Source organism: Barbus barbus, assembly GCF_936440315.1.
Source record: "Barbus barbus genome assembly, chromosome: 15".
Classification (NCBI taxonomy): Eukaryota; Metazoa; Chordata; class Actinopteri; order Cypriniformes; family Cyprinidae; genus Barbus; species Barbus barbus.
Window position 1 is genome coordinate 12,740,226 of NC_136743.1, and position 22,709 is coordinate 12,762,934.

Here is a 22,709-nt window from a genome sequence, read left to right on the forward strand (position 1 = left end):
TAGACAAAACATATTTTCAAGAATATGGAACCCAATAAAATCCTTAATTAACAATTTTGATTTATAACTTCTTACTAGAATAGGGGTCAAGATTAGGGGTGCACTCTGAGTGTTTTAATTAATTTTATCATTTATATATTGCTTGTTTATTTTTCAGCAAAGAATTATAAGATATCTGTCAATTTGGTTATTGTATCACCGCCTTTGCTTAGTTCTTGCTAATGTTAATGTTAGGGAATAAGCAGTATCCTGAGAGAACAGGTGTTATAGTCACTAGTAAATCGTATATTCTAAGTTTTAGTTAGTTAAATTAATTAACTGTCAAGTATCTTAATAGAGACATATGTGAGTTTTTTATTCAAGAATTTATGAGTATACATGGTTGGAGTGGACATGTACCTTTATATGTATTGTATGTTTATAATATGCGTTTAGGTATGTATATGTATGTATCAGTGGGGATTTCTTTAAGACTGCAAGGGAAGCTCAGCTTCCCCTATAATGTCAAAAAATTAATGGTCAAACATGTACTATTGTGTTAACATTTTATTGATTAAAAATGCGTTAGAATACGTTCATCTCGAAGATGAGTTCGTTCAGAATCAGCTACATATAGCAGGTGACTCGATTTCCTTCTCATATATTCCCGTAGCATCAGTGTATTTGCCTGTTGAAGCCCAGCGTCCATTGACTTCAATGGGGCTGCTTTGAACAGTTTTTTTCAGTGCTTCAAAACTAGATGCTCATTGGATAAATGCTGCGATTATGTCCCACCCCCGGACGCTCAGCGTCTCTGGGGGTGAATGGAGGAGTGGGCGGGGCTGGACTCCGGGCTTCTGCGTGATGATTGGAGGGTTTGTCGAAAGACTGCATCTCCTTTTGATTGACAGCGATTGTGTCCTATAAGAAGTCGCTGATGCTGAAGCTATTCGAGCCAGTGTTGCCAATTTAGCGACTTTTCAGACCACCCTAGCGACCTTTTCCCCAAAAGTGACTAGCGACAAATCTAGCGACTTCTTTGACAAACCTTAGCGAGTCTCTGTGATCGCTGGAACTGCCGCAACGGCGCGAGCACCTCTTTCTCTGTTCTGTGAGCGGCTGAGAGGAGCAGCACGTTCAGTTAAAATAGATATTATGTTGCTTCTCTAAATTTACATGCAAATATAGCCGAAATCACAGCACAGGAATTGTCTTGTCTTATCTTGTGTGTATTATTTGATTTAATCAGACGACGGCTCGATTATAAATTAGGATTTTTGTGCAGACTAACTTCTTGGGAGGGAGAGCTGGCTATGTATTCTTAAAGGGCTGCGTTTCGGTCACTATTTCATATTTATCCCGTTGACTGACAACATAAACAGTCAAATATATAAAGGAGAACAGTTTTATTGAGAATTTGGCTGCATTAAAATACAGTATGAGCACAGAGAGACAAACAAATGTAAAAAGCAATATGACGCGATGAAGTAATTAATATGCTAATTAGCGCATGACGTCATCTGGCGACATTTAGCAACTTTTCAAACTGGCTTTAGCTACTTTCCATCGAAAGAAGTTGGAAACACTGATTCGAGCTCAGTCCCATAGTGGACTTTGCAAGTGTAGTCAAAAGACAAACTGCTGCAACCTATTTCTTGATATTTGCTTGGCGAAATTGCTGGCCAATTTTCATTATACATTTCACACAATTATACACCACATTCCTTGTTTCAGTTTAACCTAATTCCCACATTTCCTCCGTCGAGTTTAATGTTTTTTTTAGATCGTTTGTTCATTCATTCATTCATACAGTAGGCCAGGCGGTGAACTAGCCAGCTAGCAAACTGCACACAATGGCAGAATTTACTTATAAATAAATGGACAATTTTTATGAAAGGCCGAAAATGAGCTTCCCCTCTTTGAAAGACGAGCAGCCGCCACTGGTATGCATGTATGTATGTGTATGTGTGGGTATATACCACAGGTGGGTAGAGTACCCAAAAACTGTACTCAAGTAAAAGTAAAAGTACTTCTAGAAATATTTACTCAAGTAAAAGTAAAAGTACTTCTAGAAATATTTACTCAAGTAAAAGTAAAAGTAATAGTCTGAATAGTTACTTGAGTAAGAGTAAAAAAGTATCGGATAAAAAAACTACTCAAGTAGTTAGTTACTAGTTACTTTGGATCATATAGGTACTGAATATAGTCTATTTTTATTTAGATATATAGATTACATTTATGTAACGTGTATGTGTATACACACACAGACACACACACACACACACACTGCTGTTCAATATATATATATATATATATATATATATATATATATATATATATTTAATGTAATTTATTTCAGTGATGCAAATCAGAATTTTCATCAGCCTTTACCCCAGTCTTCAGAGTCACATAATCATTCAGAAATCATGTTGATTTATTATCAGTGCTGCTCTTTTTAGCTTTCTATTAATCAAAGAATACTGAACAAAATCTCACAGGTTCCAAAAAATATTAAGCAGCAAAACTGTTTCCAACACTGGTAATAAATCAATATATTATAATGATTTCTGAAGGATCATATGACTCCGAAAACTGGAGTAACAGCTGATGAAAATTCTGATTTGCATCACTGAATTAAATTATATTTTAAAGTAAATTAATTATGTATTCTCCTATAACCTCTGAAAACGCCTCGCATGACTGCTCTGAACACAACGAAACAAATGCATATTGACGGATCTTCTGTTCTGCAAAATGTAAACAAATGTAGCCTATATTTGTGCAAGCGTAAATATTGTAAAAATATGAATATTAATTGTGTCTAGAACAGGCCACTGCACAGAGCTAACGCGGGTTCCGCGGGTGTTCATTTCATACTCTGTGACACCTTATTTAATGTATAAATTATACATTGTATTTAATGTAAGGTACATGTACAACAAACTGGTAATGTCATAATAGTATCGTGGCCTATAGCGTTACCTGTGGAACAGTAGACAGCACACGTGGTGTTCATCTAATAAAATATCTTCATATAGCTCTAGCAAACAAGCCTTTGCAGATTTGCTTTCAACTGACTGTAGATCCAAAGCCACGTCTTCATCGCTCTTGATGTTCTTAAACTCTCTGTTATCTGAGTGAGAACCGCTTCAGAGACTCAGCGCGTGCGGCAGGGAACTGAACGAATCATTCAAACTGATTCGCGAACCGATTCACTGGTTTGCCAACTGGTTTGATAAAGTCTTTAAACAGAATCGACTCAAAAGAATGAATCATTCGCGAATGGGCATCGTTCATTGACAAGAGAAACGTAGACGGCGCGTTTGGAATAAACCAAAGCATTTTAACTTGTATTGCATTAAGATACAGTAACGAGAGGAGAGTCGCCCACAGTAACGAAGTAAAAGTACCGTTTTTTCTCTAAAAGTATACTTGAGTAAGAGTAAAAGTACCCATTTTAAAATATACTCTAAAAGTATTAGTTACCCAAAAAATGTACTCAAGTAAATGTAACGAAGTAAATGTACATACATACATACATCTACATGTCATATGTAGTCAGTTAATTATTAGCTGATCACTTTGTATACAATATTCTCAATGGATTTCTGTGTAATTGATTTCTGTGTAAACCCTGTTGTCTACACTTACATATATATATATATATATATATATATATATATATATATATACACACACGAGAGGTAAAGAGTCAGAAAGGACAGGGAGTTTAAAAGTGATTAAGCCTGAGGAAAGTACCCATGACTGAGTGAGGGTCACTACTGCTGGCAGCTATGACAGCTGTTCAGATAGACAACCTTCACCTAAAAAGTCCTGAAAGTCACATGGACAAAATGACAAGTCACAAGTATTAGGAAAAATATCAAACATGCTATTAGTCGACATTATTTTGAAAATAATTAAAAAACAGGTGTAAAGAGAATTTCTGAGTAATTCATATAAAATCTGCACATGAAGAGTAGAGATAAATGAAGCAAGATTGACAGAAAGAAAGAGAAAAAGAGAGCAGCTGGAAGCCCAGGAGCACAGTGAGTGTGAGAGTGGAGAGACCACTGCCTCCGAGCACACATATGCTTCTGAACTGCTCTTAAATATTAATACTTTAAAAAATAATGAACTAAAGATTCCACACAAGATTCTAAGACAGTAATGTAACTAAGCAAATTTGTGAGATTGCATGCTAACTTTGTTCAAAAGGTCAGACGTTCTTCCATTTAAGCACAAAATCATTCTGGACAACTTGATCATCAGCAGGGCTTCATGCAGTTGGACTGCATGTCAAACAATTGGAAAGAACGAATACTAAGAAATTATGCAATTGATGTTGCTTTCACAAATAAACTTCATATTCACTGCTATGCTGATAATGTTTGCAATACAAATATTTGCATTCCATTAGAAAAATGCGAAACAGAACAGTTTCACTGTGGTTTCAGTTTGTTGAACCCCATTGAATTTCCATCAATCCATGTGTACACACAAATCATCAAAACACACATACGCATTTCAGTCTCAAACTCTGTAGAAATAAATGGAAAAAAAGTATTGTTGGTGATACATGTTCATACGATCCGTGCAGTTTGCTGACATTATGCTAGATGATATACCTTACGTAATAAATATTATTGACAGTACATGCTCGCACAAGCTTACATACCTGTGCATGACACACCTACACGTGGCACAGTTTTATACCTACACTGTTAAAGAGACTGATAACTTATTGCTAAACTCAGTCTCTCCAAGCATTATTTGGTGCTCTTTGGGTCATTATGTGAAACCAATCAATAGACACAGCATCTCTTTAACAGTAACATAAATGATCAGGTGTTGCAATCAAAACACTTTCTAAACTTTACTTTGTAAACATTGATCATCGTATTGTAGATTACTGTGAAGAAATTTTAACCCAGTAAGATGTGACTATAATTAAATGACTGGCTCATATTATCTCAATTATTAGTCAAGCATGATGTACTCCAACAGATAGCATTAGACAATTCTACAGCATCCAGCAGAATTAGCCATATCACAGAGCTAATATAAGAGCTCCATAGAGCCCAAGCTGTCAAAAAAGACAGAACTGAATCTCAAGCACAGAATTAATCGGTGAAAATGGCATAGCTTTGATTGGAGAACGCTGCCCATTTTGAGGGGCCAAGTAACTTGTAATAGTATTTATGATTTATAGGATTTATCATCAATTAGGTATTAGTGTTGTTTACAGAAAGCCTATATCAGTGATGCCTCTTTAAAAAAAAGTGAATAACTCATTTCTGTTAATAGTTATATTTGTGTAATGCAAACATTTCTGTTTAGTTAGTCCTGACAGCAACTGTGTAATTAAAAAAAAAAATGCTACTGCTTTTCATACATATGCATGCATGCAAATGAAGTGCAATCATATAGATCAAAACAAAATTTGTTCTTAAACATAAAAACTACAATTGAAACAAGAAATCCAATACAAATAATATTATATTTGATGTTATACATCAAATAATATTTGTAGACAATATATTTATTGTGTACATTACAGGTATAAAAACTTCAGTTTGCACATTGTTTATTGTGCAAAAAAAAGAATGCAATATCATTCTAAGTTATGCATATTTTTAGGCTTAAATAGAGAAATTATGTTTCCCCACCGTATACACACTGAGTACACATGAGGGGTTTGGAGGCTGGAGGCTGAGACTCTGGCAGATGCACCTGCTCCTCTGTGTGTGTGTGTGTGTGTGTGTGTGTGTATGTGTGTGTGTGTGGCTTATGAGGACACAAATTTGTATAATGACATGGGTATGACAGAGGTATTACAATATGAAGGTGGTTTATGAGGACACTGCCTATGTCCCCGTAATTCAAAAGGCTTAAAAGAAAACATACTAAATGGTGTTTTTTTGAAAATCTAAAAATGCACAAAGTCTCCTGTGAGGGCTAAGTTTAGGTGTAGGGTTGGTGTAGGGCAATAGCACACACAGTTTGTTCAGTATAAAAACCATTACGCCTATGGAGAGTCCCCATAAACCACAAAAGCCAACATGTGTGTGTGTGTGTGTGTGTGTGTATGTGATAAATCAGTGAGCTCTACAACTGGACACCTGAGTCTGTGGTGCCTTCTCAGGGTTCTAGAACTGCTAGAAATGATCAAATAAATCAGTACACCTCATCAAATTCTCTCTGCAGGATGTTCAGAAAACAAACCGTGTCTTTACAGGGGTCAAATACTACAAAGCAAATTTCCATTGATCACATAAAAAAAAAAGAAAGTGTTAATATTTTGTAATTTGCATAAATTGCTCACGTGAAATGTGTTACAGATTATAAAGTGGACCTCAAGGGGAAAAAAAATAAAAATCACCTCTTTAAAAGTAAACAATTTTTATCTGATCATTCTCATTTTCTCTGATACTTTTATTAACAGTTAAACAGGCTGTTGCTATTATACCTCTAAGCCTTCTATATGTAAATGACCAGTGACTTTAACAGGAACTGATATGTTAACGCTCATGGTTATGATGTCTGAACCATGAACATTTATAAATTATACACAATAAATATATAATTATTCAAAAATAAAATTACATGCTATTTCTGTACAAAAAGACAAAGGAGGAATGTGGTCAACCCAACTGACAAGGTCAGATGGCCACTTCTCATGTGGTCTCACCCCCAATGTCAAGGACTGACAGCTAGTGATGTCTGTCTAACCTATAAAGATAAGACTAGACCAAATTTTTTTTTAACATTTTAATGAATATGAGGGCAAAGATTAGGACTAGGGTTATTGATAGTTAAGGGTTGCAAAAAAAATAAATAAAGCCATTACGCAAGACCAAAATAATGCATTGTGACCAACTGGCCAATAGAACTATAAATGCTTCTCTGTACTAATTAAATAATAAAAGAGAATTTGCTCATTAAAAACTGTTCACGAATATAACTTGATGACAATGCAATTTGAGACCGGAAAATGATGGAAAGAGATTTAATTAAGCACTAAGAATGCCAACATTCATATCAAGATTAAACAAGATGACAATGATAAAAGGATTTTTCGTCATTCAAAAACTCAAAACCTGCCAAATAATGACATTCCTTAATTTAAATAAATAAATAATACTAATAAAAAAGTTGTATCTTTGTTAACTACTGCAGGTAACCTTATTTTGTTGCATTAGTTTTTATTTAGTCACCAGACTGTTACTTTATCCTAATTTGCACACTCCTACTGAACAGCGGAACGGAAACAGAGGCAAAGGAAAGGAGGCAACCAAAACTGGAGCTGCAACATACATTTCAGAGCCATAAAGTGTCTTATCAGATATCTATCCATTTTATTTCCAACAAATCTTCCCCATGATTGTTTAAGTGACAAGAGCCTTGGTGACTGAAAAAAGGAGGTGAAGGAAGACAAAAAGAGGAGAAGAAATATGGGTCAGCCCTCCTTTCAGCCCGGACACTTTCCTCCTTCCTTCTGTCTCTCAAACACTGCTCTCCTGCCCACTTCCTTGGAAACTTTATCACATACCCTTCCACCAGCATCGCCAGAACTTCCCACTGCAATTTGTTATAAAAACTTTTCAGTTGGCCCACACGTGGTCTGGTTTTTAAAGAGCTGCAGCCCCTTTCTCACGTGGTCTGTGGGCTATTGAGTCGTCACAGGCCCCCTGAATGATGGCCGAAAAATAAGGCACTGCAAACAATGCTTGGTCTTGATTAATTCAGTTCTTTCAGGACCCTGCACCGTCGTCCGGGCAGCTTCGTACAATTGCGGCTTTGATGCGTCGGGTAACGTGCTCGCTCGCTCTCGCTTGAGACACAACATTTTCAAATTTCCCTCTCAACGGAGCTCGACATCTATAGAAAGAGAACATGCAGTTGCAAAACCGCACAAATATGACAAGAACACAACTGACCTGATCGGCCATACAAGCTGCGCTGCTGTTGGACTCCGACATGATTCGATAGTGTCCGTAGTTCTCTCGTCTCAACTCTCGAGTTCTTCATTCACACCTCTCCGTTCGCTTCCGCAGAGAGAGAGAGAGAGGGGGGGGCAGCCTCCTTTCGGCCAAGCTTGATTAATGCCTGAATTATTTTCACCTCATTTCATCTGATGGAGTTCTGCTTCCTCTCCGCCTCTTTCAATCATTCGGCATGGAAGGTCCCCCTCCACCGCTGCCACTTTCTCGCTCACTCCCTCTTTCCCTTTCTCCCTCCCTTTCTGTTTCTCTCTCTCACTCCCTCTTCCTTACCTCCTCCGCTGTACTGCAAGTTGGGGAAAGTGCCCCCTCCTCTTCTGTATCCCCCATTCTGCAAAACAGACAGAGGAGATCCACAGCCTTTTCCTCTACCTCCACAATGAATGGAGTCGTTGTCATTCCAGTACTTTGGCTGCATACTGAGTGCTAGGAGCTGCTAGCTTAGCTGCCTGGAGTCACAGGCACTGCCAAGCTTTTCAGCGGCTGGCCCGCACGATGAAAGACAAAAAAGTAAGGAGAGGTCCACTTCCATGGGGCACGCTACTCTCGCTGTCTCTGCATTTCTTCCACTTGTTCTCGAGGCAGCTGCACCCAGACCACCCAGACCACCATTCAGCGACACTTGACTCTCAAATCCTCATCCCTTGACATTGCCAATTCTCCTGTAAGGCCAGAGGAGGGATATACCCTTCCGTTCGTTCAGGCCGTGGCCTTGTAATTCACCCGCTCGCTGCAGGTTACAAGATTTTCTCAGCAATAAGCAGGCAAAAATCAATAGCGAGAAAATTATGTGGCAGAACGTGAAAAGCTGCATTACAATTCACGCAAAAGAAAAAAAAAAGAAAAGTGTCCGAGAGACAAAAGAAAGCTCTCAGTGGCAGCTTTTGGCGATGGACCCAGCTGAGCATCCTGTTATTGGGTGTTAAAAGTTGACAGACTTCTGGCTCTCTGCCTAATGTGCATTTGAAAAAGGTGTATAATGGTGGCGATGCATTTGATTAGCAGACTTCAAGAGGATGGCACAGACATCTCTAGCCGCTTCACAACATGGAATGCCCCATGAGATAATTGGATAGAATACAGATTTAAGAGTTAAAACTCAAATAAACAAATGTGTTCCTATCCCTTGTGTTCAGGCCAAAATACACATACACACACACACACACACACACACACACAAATACATACACATATATATACATACACATACATATATACATATATACCTACATATATATACACATATATATATTGTGCCCATCCAAAGCCCAGAATTGGGCTCAGGGTTTTGGATGTGCACACTTTTGTATTTTTTGTACTGTATATTTGTGTGAACGTGTGGGAAATTAAACACACAGAACTTAAAGTAAAAAAAAAAAAAAAAGAACATTTTGACCAGTCCCTGATGATGCACTGATGAAAACCTGACTGGTCAAACTTGCACAATTTTTTTATAAATCTAGAGCTTACATTTGTGTATGAACATGGCCAGAAACAATATTTGGAACTAGGGATGCACCGATACCGATACTGGTATCGGGTATCGGGTCGATACTGAGCTCATGTACTCGTACTCGTTAAAATGCCCCGATACTAAACGCCGATACCACGCATGTGATCAGTGCCATATTCAGACAAAGAAACACCAACAACAGAAAAACAGACAGCAGAATGTAGTTATTAGAGATTAAGGATGTCTAAAAATGTACATGCAATGAATATAATGTTAAACATTCAGTATTAATGCCTGTATAGCTGATGTGAGCAAGCTGATAAGCAAAACACGCTGAGTGGATCCAGCGCGCGGCGGCGCAGATGCGCGAGCTTGTCGAGTGAATATCCCTTTCTCACAGATATCACTGGAAAGTTTATACTTCGGTCGGAAATGTCAAAAACGAGTAAGTAAAACAATGTACAAGTTACTTAACAGTAGGGAGAGAGAGATAGAGAGAGCGCGCACGCACTTCTGTGGTGTGATCTTTATTGATGTTCGCTCAGCACGCATCATTTGAATTAAAACTAAATCGTAAATATATGACAACATATAGGGGCATTCATTCACTTTAAACATCATTTATTTTTAACCTTAAGCATTGAACACGAGTGAAAAACAAGTGAAACTATCAGCCTGTGTGAAATGCGCTAGGCTGTTCTGTACTTGTCCCTGTCATCTGCTCCGGTACACATAAGTGTGCGCGCTGTGCGTGTTTTCCTTGCTTCATGCGTGTTTCTGCAATTATATGGCTTTGAAATCTAAATCGCAGCATGTTTCAGATGAAAAAAAAAATTTCTATATCTGAAAATTATTGATTTATAACGAGTGGTTCCCTGCATAATTACAGCAAAAAGCGTGGTTACAGCACTGAGCCGCTGCAATGGAGCAGCTCTAATGCTATTTAAGATGATGTACCATAGAGCAAATAAATAAATAAAAAATTAACAGTGAAAGTAACAAAAAATTGTAAATTAGATTTTAATGGGCATAATTAAGTGTGAAAAATAACCGAAGGATATACAGTCAAACCAAAAATTATTCAGAGACCAGATATTATTTTTTTTATTTTTTTTTACTAGTGGGTGCAGGACACTATAGTTAATTTAAGTAACTGAGGATAGCAAAATAAAGTAAACTGTGACAAATTATACCCAAAAATTCTTCATACAGTGGACTACCAGTAAAATTGATGCAAAAGTGAGACCAAAAATTATTCAGACCAAATAATGGAAAAAAAAATTAAATTCAAGCTTTCATGAACCTGCTTGACAGCATGCCCAGGAGACTACAGGCTGCCATTAAGGCTAAGGGTGGGCCGACAAAGTATTGATAGTTGTGTAAATATTGTCATACCAACAGCTGTCTGAATAATTTTGATTGATTGATAGAAAGAAAGGTATTATCAAGCTAAATTTGTTCTGACACAGTTTAACTTAGAGTTCTTGTAATATTTTATTAGCATTTTCTAAACTATAGCGAATAAAATGTGAGAAATGTTGAAGGTGTCTGAATAAATTTTGGTTTGACAGTATCTATTTGATAAATGAAGTTAATCAACTAACATTTTACATACTCATTTGTTTTCTTTACCCAATATTTAAAAAATGTACAAATACAATAAAAGTATCGGTATCGGTACTCGGTATCGGCAAGTACCAAAAATTTAAGTATCGGTATCGGGCGAGTACTGGAAAAAGTGGTATCGGTGCATCCCTATTTGGAACTTTTGGACATATTGGTTACATAAAATGTCTGAATGTCACTGCATTAGAAACAAATATCAAACCAGATGTCATCTAGAAAAGCAAGATGCTAAAGCTTTCACCATAAATAACTTTTCCCAGCCATTTATATAATGGCTGGTGTCAATGTGATTTTTAGTGGTTAAATGAATTCAGTTCTCAAACAGTGTATCCAAGTATTAACATGTTACAGTAATGTTTGACAACTAGTGGGCACATTATGTCTAGATTTTAAGTATACCTATTTTTTTATCCTTTAAAAATCTAACTTATTTAAAATGTGTGTTTGTACCATATTCATTTAAAATAAATGCCACCTGGTTAGACATTTAGCGATCATAGAGGTATATTAGAGCCACTGTATAAAGACAATGTCAATACAGTCCTAAGTACAGTCATACCTATTAAAAAAATAAATACAAATAAATGAAATACATGAAACTAGTAGTTTACCTACCAAATCCTAACACAGAAAAACAAAAAAAAAAGTATGCGAGAGTAGATCCAGAAATCCATAGTTTATTATGCCTGTGAGTTATTGATGATGTTCTCCCAGCTGAGCTTAAACTACATCTGCGCTGTCTGTTTGACCCTTTGGGCACAGATAGCATCACATAGAGATCTCTTTACGCTTAACTATACTAAGTTCTTACATAACATATACTGCAAAAATGTAATTTGCAGTTAACATATATGCTTTAGACTACAGTAGGGGTCGGCAACCTATGGCACACGTGCCAACAGTGGCACACATACCCCTTTTCCACCAAGGCAGTTCCAGTGCTGGTTCCGAGCCAGAGCCTAGTTTCAAACCGGTTCTTTGTCTTTCAACACCCAAAGCACCAGCTCCGAACCAGGAAAAGCGGTTCGTAAGTAGCACTAAAACATTGCTGGGCTATAAGGAAGATCCACTTGCGTCAGGGGCTGGGGGCAAGGCTACCGTGACCAACAAGATGACAGAAACTTTGGACAGCCATATTTGAAATAGCAGCTAAACACGAACACGTTGGATTCGCCGTGTTTGGATGGCGATGTAGGTTCGCAAAGCCATGAACATCAATAGCAACGCAACGGCCGACATTGTTGATAGTTTGTTTAGGCTTGTTCAGGATGGATCGGCACTTCTCGGACCGGTCGGAGCATGGGATCAGAGTGCTGCGGGAGCGACTGGAAAGCAGATGGCTCTTTATGCTTTTGGATCACTCTCGCGGTGCTTTGGTGTGTTGTGTGCCGACCGATCAATCAGTCTGCATGGCGCTGATGCACCTTGAACAAGTCTGTTATGTTTGGCAATGCCGCGACTGCGCTAGTATAACGAAACATGAAACGTATTCAGTGTCCTAAGACCTGGCTCTTTATTGGCTCTCTAGCCTGTGGAAAAGAAACCGGTCCTTAAAGTGCTCGCCTGTCGAACCAACTAAGAACTGGCAATAGCACGGACTCTGAACTAGCACCTGGTTCCTGCTGCTGGAATGGGAGTATAGAGGGATAGTCACAGGCACGCAAGCAATAGGGAAAACTGCATACTGCCGTACGTTTTGAGGTAATAACTTCTCATAGTCACACAGCCTGTTAGGGGCTATAAATACTATTAAAGTGTGAGAATTAACTTGCGCTAGTCTATAGATACGCGCACGACCGCTGCACATACCAGACACTTCAGATCAAAACCTCAGCAGTCTAACAGCGCTCGTCAATGTAAAAATGACTGAGATGGCCAATCAAACGGTCTCGTGGACTTAACGGACACACGCATGCGGCGGCCATTGTAAGCCCGTAAGACCGCAAGTGCACATGAAGTGCTCCATTTGGGACAGGGCCAGTAACGTTGAAAGAGAGTGAGGTAAGATGAAGCTGCAAATCATTCAATATTAGTCAACTGTTTTACGATAGAAATGTTAAATGACCACCAGTGATACAAACTACTCAGACGTTTTTTTCTCTAGCCTACAAACAATGAAGCAGAGTTTAGTTTTAAAAAAACAGTGATTTTACCACCCTCCTTGCTGAGAAATATAATGTAGTGATTCAGTATCGATTAATAAAAGTCTCGTGGCAGCACTGACAACAAGTTTATCAGCTTCTGAATGTTGCTTTTTTGCATAGCGCGATCTCTGATGCGCATCAATGCATCAATTAAAGCAGCGCATTAAAGGGGTCATATGATGCTTTTTTAAAGATCATTACTTTGTGTATTTGGTGTAACAGAATATGTTGACATGCTTTAATGTTCAAAAAACACATTATTTTTCAAATACTTTACATTACTGTAGGTCATCTATGCCCCGCCTTTCTCAAACGCTTTGTTTTCTAAAAAGTCCCTCCTTCCGACAAGCGTAGTCTGCTCTGATTGGCCAACTGGCACAGTGCATTGTGATTGGCCGAACAAGATCTTGTCGGAAATGTAACGCACCTTTCCATAATCGCGAGTTTCAGCTTTCAAAATAAAAGTAAAAGACAGTTAATAATGTCCTTAGTTTTACCATCAGTTCAAGCCCGAGAGGGGAACAGAGTCGCGTGACAGACACAGTGATGATGCTCGTATGTGTTTGCACACAAGCCGCAATTAAGACCCTCTCTCTCTCACACACACACACAACGTGGGAAACTCCGCATTTGAATAGTCAATAGCAAATACTTAAACTAATAACTAAACTTACTTACAGTCACTGATTCGGAAGTGCCAGATTGTCATAGCAAAGTCAGAATTACCTCCTCTCCTAGGTTCACGAAACTGTCGTCCATAAAATGCGTTGTGATAACATCTAGGTTGTGCTGTTCTGTTGTAAGTAATCTTAATGATTCCTAAATGCATCTACTTTCGGAAGGTCAAATAAAGTGCTTTTGCATAGAAACACACAGCGTCTCCCTGACATCGCTGCATCAACACTACTGCGGTTACTGAAACCACGCCTTCTTTCATTGCGTGAACATTTGGGTGGCATTACGCAAATATTTCCACATCGTGACGTAGACATGTGGGGGCGTGTTTGAATGAGCCGTTTTAAGGGGGCGTGGCAGAGTCTTAACTTTGATAAAGAATATCTCTTTGGTTTTGAGACTTTAGTCTTTGCAACTTCAGGGATCTCATCTATGCACAATCAGCTTGTAACACTCCAAAGAGAAAGGAAAACTTGAAATCACATCATATGACCCCTTTAATATAGAACGTGATTAAACTGAACGGTTTTAATGCATTGGCCTTGTCACACACACGTGTTCGGTACAGTCACACTGTATATCTCTTATTCAAGAAACTTTTGAAAAGTTTAAAAAACAATTTATGAAAAAATCTTCAGAAACTATTTGCATGAAAATCAAATATTGTTGTTGTTGTTTTTTTATCGTATTATTTAAAAAAATGCTTATGTACTGTATGAATACAAAATGCATTAAAAAGGAGGGGGGGATATATTGGCACAGTGGTTAAACAGAAAAATAAAAAAATGGCACATCATGATGAAAAGGTTGCCGACCCCTGGAGTAGAGTGAGGATGGTCTTGTGAGAGATGCAGGTTCAAATCTGTCTTGTGTAATGGCACTATTATTCTTCCCCTCTTTCACCCCAGTATTTTTAGTACTTCTGTCTCTATACAAAAAACTCAGATTTCATGAACACATCTATGATACTGACTTCAAATTACATCAGAAATCAACAGCTAATTTGAGAGTGTCCTCTCAACTAATATTTTCCAAATGAGTTCCAGCAACTACAAGCAATTGCTTGAGACTTTGTTTATGTATCTGTGACACTTACCCTTTCATACAAACACAAACACACACATATACACGCACATAGCTCCGGGCAGCTCCTTGTGTCTGAGCCACGAGCCCGGCTGTAAGGGAATCTGACACAGGCGGTCATTAGAGACTCCTCAGGGGCCCCAGCCAACCCCTATTAGTCAAGCAGCAGCACAGAGCCTCGCCTCCCATCACAAAAACACTCGCTTCTAATGAGGATATGTACACTCCGCTATTTGCTGTGCTGCCCCATATCAATAGCATAATAGCGAGTGATGAGAACAAGAGAAGGGCTGTGGCATTGAAATGGAATAAACACATCAAAACAAAACTCATTAGATGGATCCTAAACAAGTGTGCACACATGGGAGTGGGGGAATAAGATCTCCTAATTAGATACTTAGCGCTCATTAAAGAACTTAAATTTCATAATAAAAAAACAATTATATTCCAACCAACCTAATCATAACCATTTTCAGTAACATTTTTTGTTGCCATAAAAAAAAAATACTTAATACTTTTTGTCTTCTTCATTCAAATATCTCCCATAGATTAATAGATATAAATGTTTATTCAAAAAAATCTTATTGTATATCTTATTCATAGTAAGATATATATGATAAAATAACGTATTTTACCATTGAAACAAATTACATGATATATTGCAAATGCATTTCATTCAAAACTTTATTTTTATAGTGATAAAAAAAAAAAAATCAATGTTCAGTATATATAATCTTATACACAGCAATATTATTTAATAAAACATTACGAAATCATAAATCGTTACTTTTATTTATAATAATATTAATAAAAGATTTCAATTAAAAATGTATTTAGAAATTATATTTATAGTTTTACTTTTGAATCAAACTGCATGACATTTTGCATATGCATTTCATTCAAAACTAATTTACAGTGCAGCAGCTCTAAAATCCTTCTGGAACATCAAGTTGAGTTCCTTCGAGTGCACAATGAAGAAAAAGTAGGATTTTGAGCTTAGTAACTGCAATTACTGGGTCACCTCTACTTAGCTTTTGCAATCTGTGAGTCAGCAAACCCAGTTCTTAAATATTAGCCTACCAGCACACCATAATTTGCAACTTTGTGATTTGACTAAAGATATTTTTATTTATTATTATAGGACTTTTTATTGCAGAAGTAATTGCAGAACTTGCGGAACATCCTGACTCTTTTTCACATAATGAAAGTGAAAGGAAATCAGGGCTTTCAAAGTCTAAATCAATAAAAAGCACCACTAAAATGGTCTTTTTTGTGCTGCATATCAGGACTCCTGAAGCTACATAATATGTTTTACATGACCAAAATTTAAGTCATCATTCACTGATATGAAATTGGTCATGTGGACTATATGATATTTTTATGGTGCTTTTTTAATTTACCTTCACAATATGGTCCAGACATTCTTAGAAGAAAAAACTACACTGAGGACAAAGAAGGCGATTTCAATTAAAAAACCCACGGGTCATGAGGACCTCATACAACAAGTGTAAATTCAGAAGCCTCTACAGTGTAACCTGAAAACAGGAAAGTAACACAAGTGGTTTCCAGATTCACCAGGGAGCTTCAGTAAGGGTGGTTTCCAGCAAGAGCCCTTAAGCAGGTGTTTCCCATTCAAGGCACGTTTGTTCTATTGACAAGCTGAACAAGAGGGCCTCAGTGAGGGCTAAAATACTACTGCTGACTAAAAACGTCACTTTTTCAAACTTAGTGCAGGCTTTGATGAGCCGTCTCCTTCCGGAGCTCTCTTTTGCCCCATTTACAATCTGGAGTGGTATGTCCAACACACAAAAACAACCCTAAGCAAACACACACACAAAACAGAGGACCACGGTTTTAGACAATCAACTCACATGATTTTTACCCCTGCACATGACAGCACACAAACCACTCTGGTAAACGACTGTTAAGATCTAAAATGAAAACAATATTTGAGACATGTTCTCATTTAGCTTTCAGAAAGACTTAAGGGACAGTTTTCCCAAAAATCTCAATTCTGCCATCATTCACCCACCCTCATGTCATTCCAAAACGTCCTTTCTTCTGTGGAACATAAAATAAGATATAAGTTGCCACCAAAACTGTTTGTCAAAATATCTTCTTGTGTTCCGCAATATCATATAGGATTGAAGCAACATGATGGTGAGTAAAAAGAATCCTAATTTTTGTGTGAACTATCCCTTTAATATATACAGCAAACTAAGGAACCATTCTTCATAATAATAAATACACAATCAGTTACACAACTTTTGGTTGGCAATGGTCTTCTTTAGCAACTACCTTGCTAAACTTTATATAAAGTCAAAACAGAAATGGAGAACTAAGCTGACAAGATATATACTTGGACATCATTGGCATCACTGCACATAAAGCAGGAGTGATTTTTTTTATTATTTTAAAATGTTAAATAGTATTATGACAATAAATTCTGTAAACTTAATTCAATTTGATATGGTTGTGGTCATAATTTAGCAAAAACAAATGGGAATGGTTAACAAAAATAATATAATTTTTTTTAAATTATGTAATATCCTTAAAAGGTCAGATTTGCTAATGTTTTGTTTTGCAAAATCATTTGAATGCAATGTGACTTACAAAATGTCTTAAATTAAGAGACACCCCAAAAGTAGAACTCCGCTAACAAAAAGGGAAGCTGCTGACGGTGTCAACCAGTGGTCATGACCTAAAATTGTCTTACATTAATAGAAAGAATGAAAAACTCACAAATCTCTGACACAGGTCTATTTGAAATTTCACTGATCAATTAAAAGCATTCAAATGTACAATAGCTTAAGATAATTGGCTACTAATAACGGAATAATTCAAATACGATGAGCGTTTTCTTCACCAGTTCCCATTACATCATAATGAATTCAAATGCATGTCTATCACTACAAATCAACTTAATATGCTCTCGCTATGTATTACGCTTCAACTGTGATCATAATCATGCTAAAAGGGGTATCGGTCTCTTTTTGTCATACGGAAATCCTTATTTTGTACAGCAGGAAGTAACACAGTAAATCTTAATCTAAGCCAATGTTTGGCCAGACACTACATAGGGAAGTCAGTGAACAGTCTGGCACGACCATTGTAGAGGGCAACACAGAGACATATTTATGAACCTTCGCCTGAAAACGACTTCCTGACCAGTTCCTTTGGCGTGTGTGTGTTTGTGTGTGTATAGGGCAAATAGAGAGAATTTTTTACGTCCACCTGGTCCAAAGGCTTTCGGGATACCGAAGAGCAATTTACAACGCTTGGATTGACCTGAAGCTTCATGATTATCCCCCCATTCCCCCCCAGCCGCCATTAATTTGGCTGGAAGGGCCCCAGCTGCTAATTTTTTATAAATAGCGTGTAGCTCAGACCTCCTCCGGGGAGAATGGGGCTCAGAGGAATGGCTTGGGCACAAATCAGGCTGAAAAAAGCACACAACATACACATTTCGACAAACATATGGGGCCATAGCGGAGAATGAACTTGAGGTACATGTGACTTTGACTCGCCTCACGTGGATTCAACAATCGGCCAATTAGAAAAGTGACATCGGTATGTCAAGCCGTGGTTGAGGTTGAGAAAAAAAACAAGTAAAAAAGTTTATTTGTTATTTATTTTTAGTTCTTTAATAGTTAACTAGGTGTGTAACAGTATTCGTACCGAAATTTTTTCATAACCACTGGCACTAGTGGCACTTCTTAGGAATTCATTTTTTTTTAAGTTGAGTGTTTATTATATTTTAAAATAAATAGTAATTGAATTTAAGTTTGGGCTCTGTTGTTAATTGTAACCTCATAGTAATGTAAAAGGGCTCCCTATAGTTTAGAGCATATGCTGAGGTAGTATTGCTGGGCGGTATGACCAAAAATTCATATCATGGTATTTTTCTAAATTTTACTGGTTTCACGGTATGTGATCGTATTTTTATTTTAGTTTTTTCATGCATAACTGGGTGTTAAACACATTTTTTACTAACTGAGAGAGGAAATACTGCAGTAGATTGACTTATAATGCTCTATTTTACAGTCATGATGAGTGAATTTTGTAGAAATATTCCACACTAAATAGTGACTAAACACGACCCATTAATAGCCTACATGTTAACCAGAGTCACTCTCATTTATAATCGTGACATCGTCTGATAAAATCAACATGCATCTACAATAAAGAGTGGCTATGCGGTGGGTTTGGCTATATTACTTTTTTTTTGTCTCATGCAGCGCACTGCCTGTGTCTGAGTAACAAATTAAAAAAATAAATAAATTTTAAAAAGTGCATAATATTAACAGACGAACTACTATGCTCATATCTATAATTCCAAAGGGTCAGTAAGCGACAGGTGCTTGGAAACGCTGTTTTGTACTCATTTTGTACGAGTCTGCTGCGGTACAGCCAACTGAATGCGCTGCTTCTCTGCCGCTCACTGTACAGAACAGATGCCGAGAGAGGCGACACTGCGCCGGAAGAGTCAGACATCGCGCTCACGGGGCAGCACTGGCGACAACTTCCAACTGAACCATAGCTAAGGTTTATCCAGAAAAGTGACTACCGTGGACAGCTGCAGTTTTTGATATTCTTTATATTCTGTGTGGTCAGTCCACATCAGTGATTAATCTATTCAATTTTAAATCGATTTTTACCTTTTAATAAAGCATTTTTTTTCTAAAAGTGTACATCTTCTGAGTCAAAATGTTACATTTAATCAGTCAATTAAGATAACACACATTTAGGTTTTTACCAAACAAATGAAACCAGTCTCATTAAAATTAATCTTTGCAGAACTTGCATCTGAAGTGACATTTAAATGTATTTACACACGATTTAATGCAGCTCAGAGGGACATGGAGTGCTTTAACCAGTTAGAAATGCATACTTTTTGACATTTTAAACATAAAGCACTGAATACTGATATTTAAAATGATTTTTAAAAATGAAAATAGACTTTAAATGTGAAATTAAAACCACCAGTAGATGGCAGAAAGATTTCACACGGGCCAGATGTGGGCCGGATCTGGGCCAACACTATGTTGCTGTCTGGGTATATATTGCACACCCCTACCTGCTTTACTGAAAACATACCAAACTGTGATGTCAGAATCGAGGTACATACCAAACCGTCATGTTTGTGTACCATTACACCCCTATAGTTAATTGTATTGTTGGCTTGTAATAGGGCCATCTTTGTATTGAGAAAGGCCAGAGACCCTGAAAATCCCTGAAGTTTAAAGGTTGTCTGTGGCATTCTGTCAGGAGTACATGAGAGGCACGAAGTGAGGTCCATTCACTTGCACACAGAGGTCACGTTACATATGTAATTTTCATTATTTACTATTTAATACAGCCCAAAAAGAGATGAGGTATGACAATTTAGAACTATCTAGGTCATGTAAGCAGGTCAAAAAATACACAAGGCCTCAAAACTCTCTGAAAAGAGCATCGTTTTTGAACTCAGACTACTAGAAGACTCTGATTTCTGTGTCAAATTCCCATTTGTGTGTGAAATTGTGTTTTCTCTGAATTTATTATGGATTTCCTGGCACTTAATTTAATGCATGAACTGATCAACACAAAAGCAGGGGTTGTGTTGCTGTGATCTTTCAACATGGAGAGCTTCAAAATGATAAATAATAGGTCAAGGGGCCGGTTCTGTGAAGAAACCCTGAGAACAGCGGACCCCCCCTCATCCCATGCCTTTTTCTCCCATTCACAATGCCACGGGGGGAGCAGGTCGGGTTCAAGCGCAACAAATTACCTAAATATGGGCTGAAAAGGCTTTGAGGGACTTAAATTCAACAGTTAAAAATAATATTAATAAAAGAAGATTTAGGAAGCCGGGTGGGTGGAACACAATGCTAAACTGTGGTCCATAATTTCAGCTAGCGAGGAGAAAAAGTGGCTCTTTCTTGGTCAGTATTTGTGTTTAGCCTGGGTAGAATAGGGGTACCTCCACATATAAAGGCGAGAGGAAGAAACACAGAAAAACGAAATTTTCAGCCTGAGTGGTTACTTCAAATGAAATCTAAAGGCTGAGGCTCAATGGGCCCTTTTAGTGGAGGGGAGTGTTTTTTTAAAGGAATCGCAGCAGTGGACGTGTTTGGCATTTGGTGGCCCTTGTCCTCCAATTGTGCATACTCCACGGTGGCTGCCTTCTCTGTGGGCTCGGTACGCTCCACAGACAGTACAGTCTGGGCCTTGAACACAGACAGAAATCATGTTTGACATCCCCTTTGCTCAACCACATCTGTTCCCATGCCCCTGAAGGCACTACCGTTGCACAGCTACAAAGATGTGTATGCTGTAGTTAATGTGAGTAAGTGACAGCTCAATATGTTCCTTACATAAGTGCTTCTGACCTAGGCACGGACTTGAACTTGATGCCCATCTCCTGTAAATGAGGTTTTGGATTATGAGCTAAAGAAAAAAAAAATTCACTAAAACGCAATTCATTAAAAATGATGCAACATCTCATAATTAGACTGACTTAAATATAGGCTCTACACCAAACGCTTGTAAATTTGGAATAGACATTTTAGGTGTTTTAAAGGAATAGTTTTAAAATTTAATTTCACTCACTCATAGGTTGTTCCTAAACTGTATCACACTGAAATTTTGAGTAATGTCTAGTACTTTTTTGTGCATACAATGCAGGCCAATGGGCTCCAATGTTGTTGGGTTCCAAATATTCTTCAAAAGAAAAAGTCATACAGGTTTGGAACAACATGAGTAAATGACAATTTTCATTTTTGAGTGCATAATCCCTTTAAATTCTGTTATTTATAGCTGCCACCATGTTTAACCGCTTAATGTTAATATTTGTGTCTAATATATACTGCAGAAATAGCTAGAGCAGCATGGTAGTGTGCTATTACAAAGATGGTTATCCTACACAGAAAGGGCAATCCCAAAATGCATTGCTTCAAGTTTAAGAAAAATATTAAATGGACTGAACATAATTCTATCATTTCTTATTATACTAACTTACTTCAATACAATAATTATCATTACGAATACAATAATCGTTAAATACTGAAATTTACAAACAAAATAGTTCTAATTACCAATTTTTAAATTTCACCCAATACACGTGTTTGCTATATATTTTTTGTGCTCATTAAAAGTAATACATCATAAGCTTAGCAGAATAGCAGCTTGTATTAGAACACAGAAGTCTATAGGAATCAACTGTCTCATGCACTTCACATGAGGATCACTGATTATGTGGTGCACATTAGTCACCCTTAACCAGCTGCTGCTTATGTGAAGCCTTTCAAATCAATCCCTTTTTTCAATTTTAAATATAAGAGGTAAAATTTTAGCTGATTTAGAATGTCATGTGAAAGTGAAACCGCTCAGTAGGGTCCGTAGACATTGTGAATAACAGAAAGCACATTTATGTATGTAATGTTGCTCATTTTGTTTAATGCTACCTAATTGACCTGTGCTTTGAAATGTTTGAGAGCTCACAAAGCAGAGTTAAAACGTGCAGCAGTAGCCCAGCATGCTGAGGGACTACGGGATCCAAAATTTGTTTCCATTTAATTTCCACTTCACAGACAGCAGCACAGATTAACAGCCCTTGGGAAAGGTTGGCGAGCTGCCAGCGTGACAGAAGCAGCAGCGAGTATGGCAAAGGGTCATCACAGCTCCATCAACAGTTCCTCCGCAACTGCTTCTGAATGTCTGACAGCTCCAGCATTAATTCCTCTCATGTTATTTTACTCATCTCTA

At 37.6% G+C, this 22,709-nt stretch overlaps 1 protein-coding gene across 4 annotated transcripts in view; it reads right to left on the reverse strand.

Moving 5' to 3' along the window:
* Positions 1–22,709, reverse strand: part of LOC306881175 (sodium- and chloride-dependent glycine transporter 1-like) — a 62,831-nt gene that overhangs the window by 29,640 nt on the left and 10,482 nt on the right. The window contains exon 1 of one of the 4 annotated variants that reach the window (XM_079435108.1): positions 7,920–8,034. The exons of the other annotated variants lie outside the window; for them this stretch is intronic. Coding sequence (XP_079291234.1) covers positions 7,920–7,961 — 42 coding nt within the window. The 5' untranslated portion in view covers positions 7,962–8,034. Of the gene's footprint in view, positions 1–7,919; positions 8,035–22,709 lie in introns of those variants that run through there. 4 annotated transcript variants of the gene reach the window in all.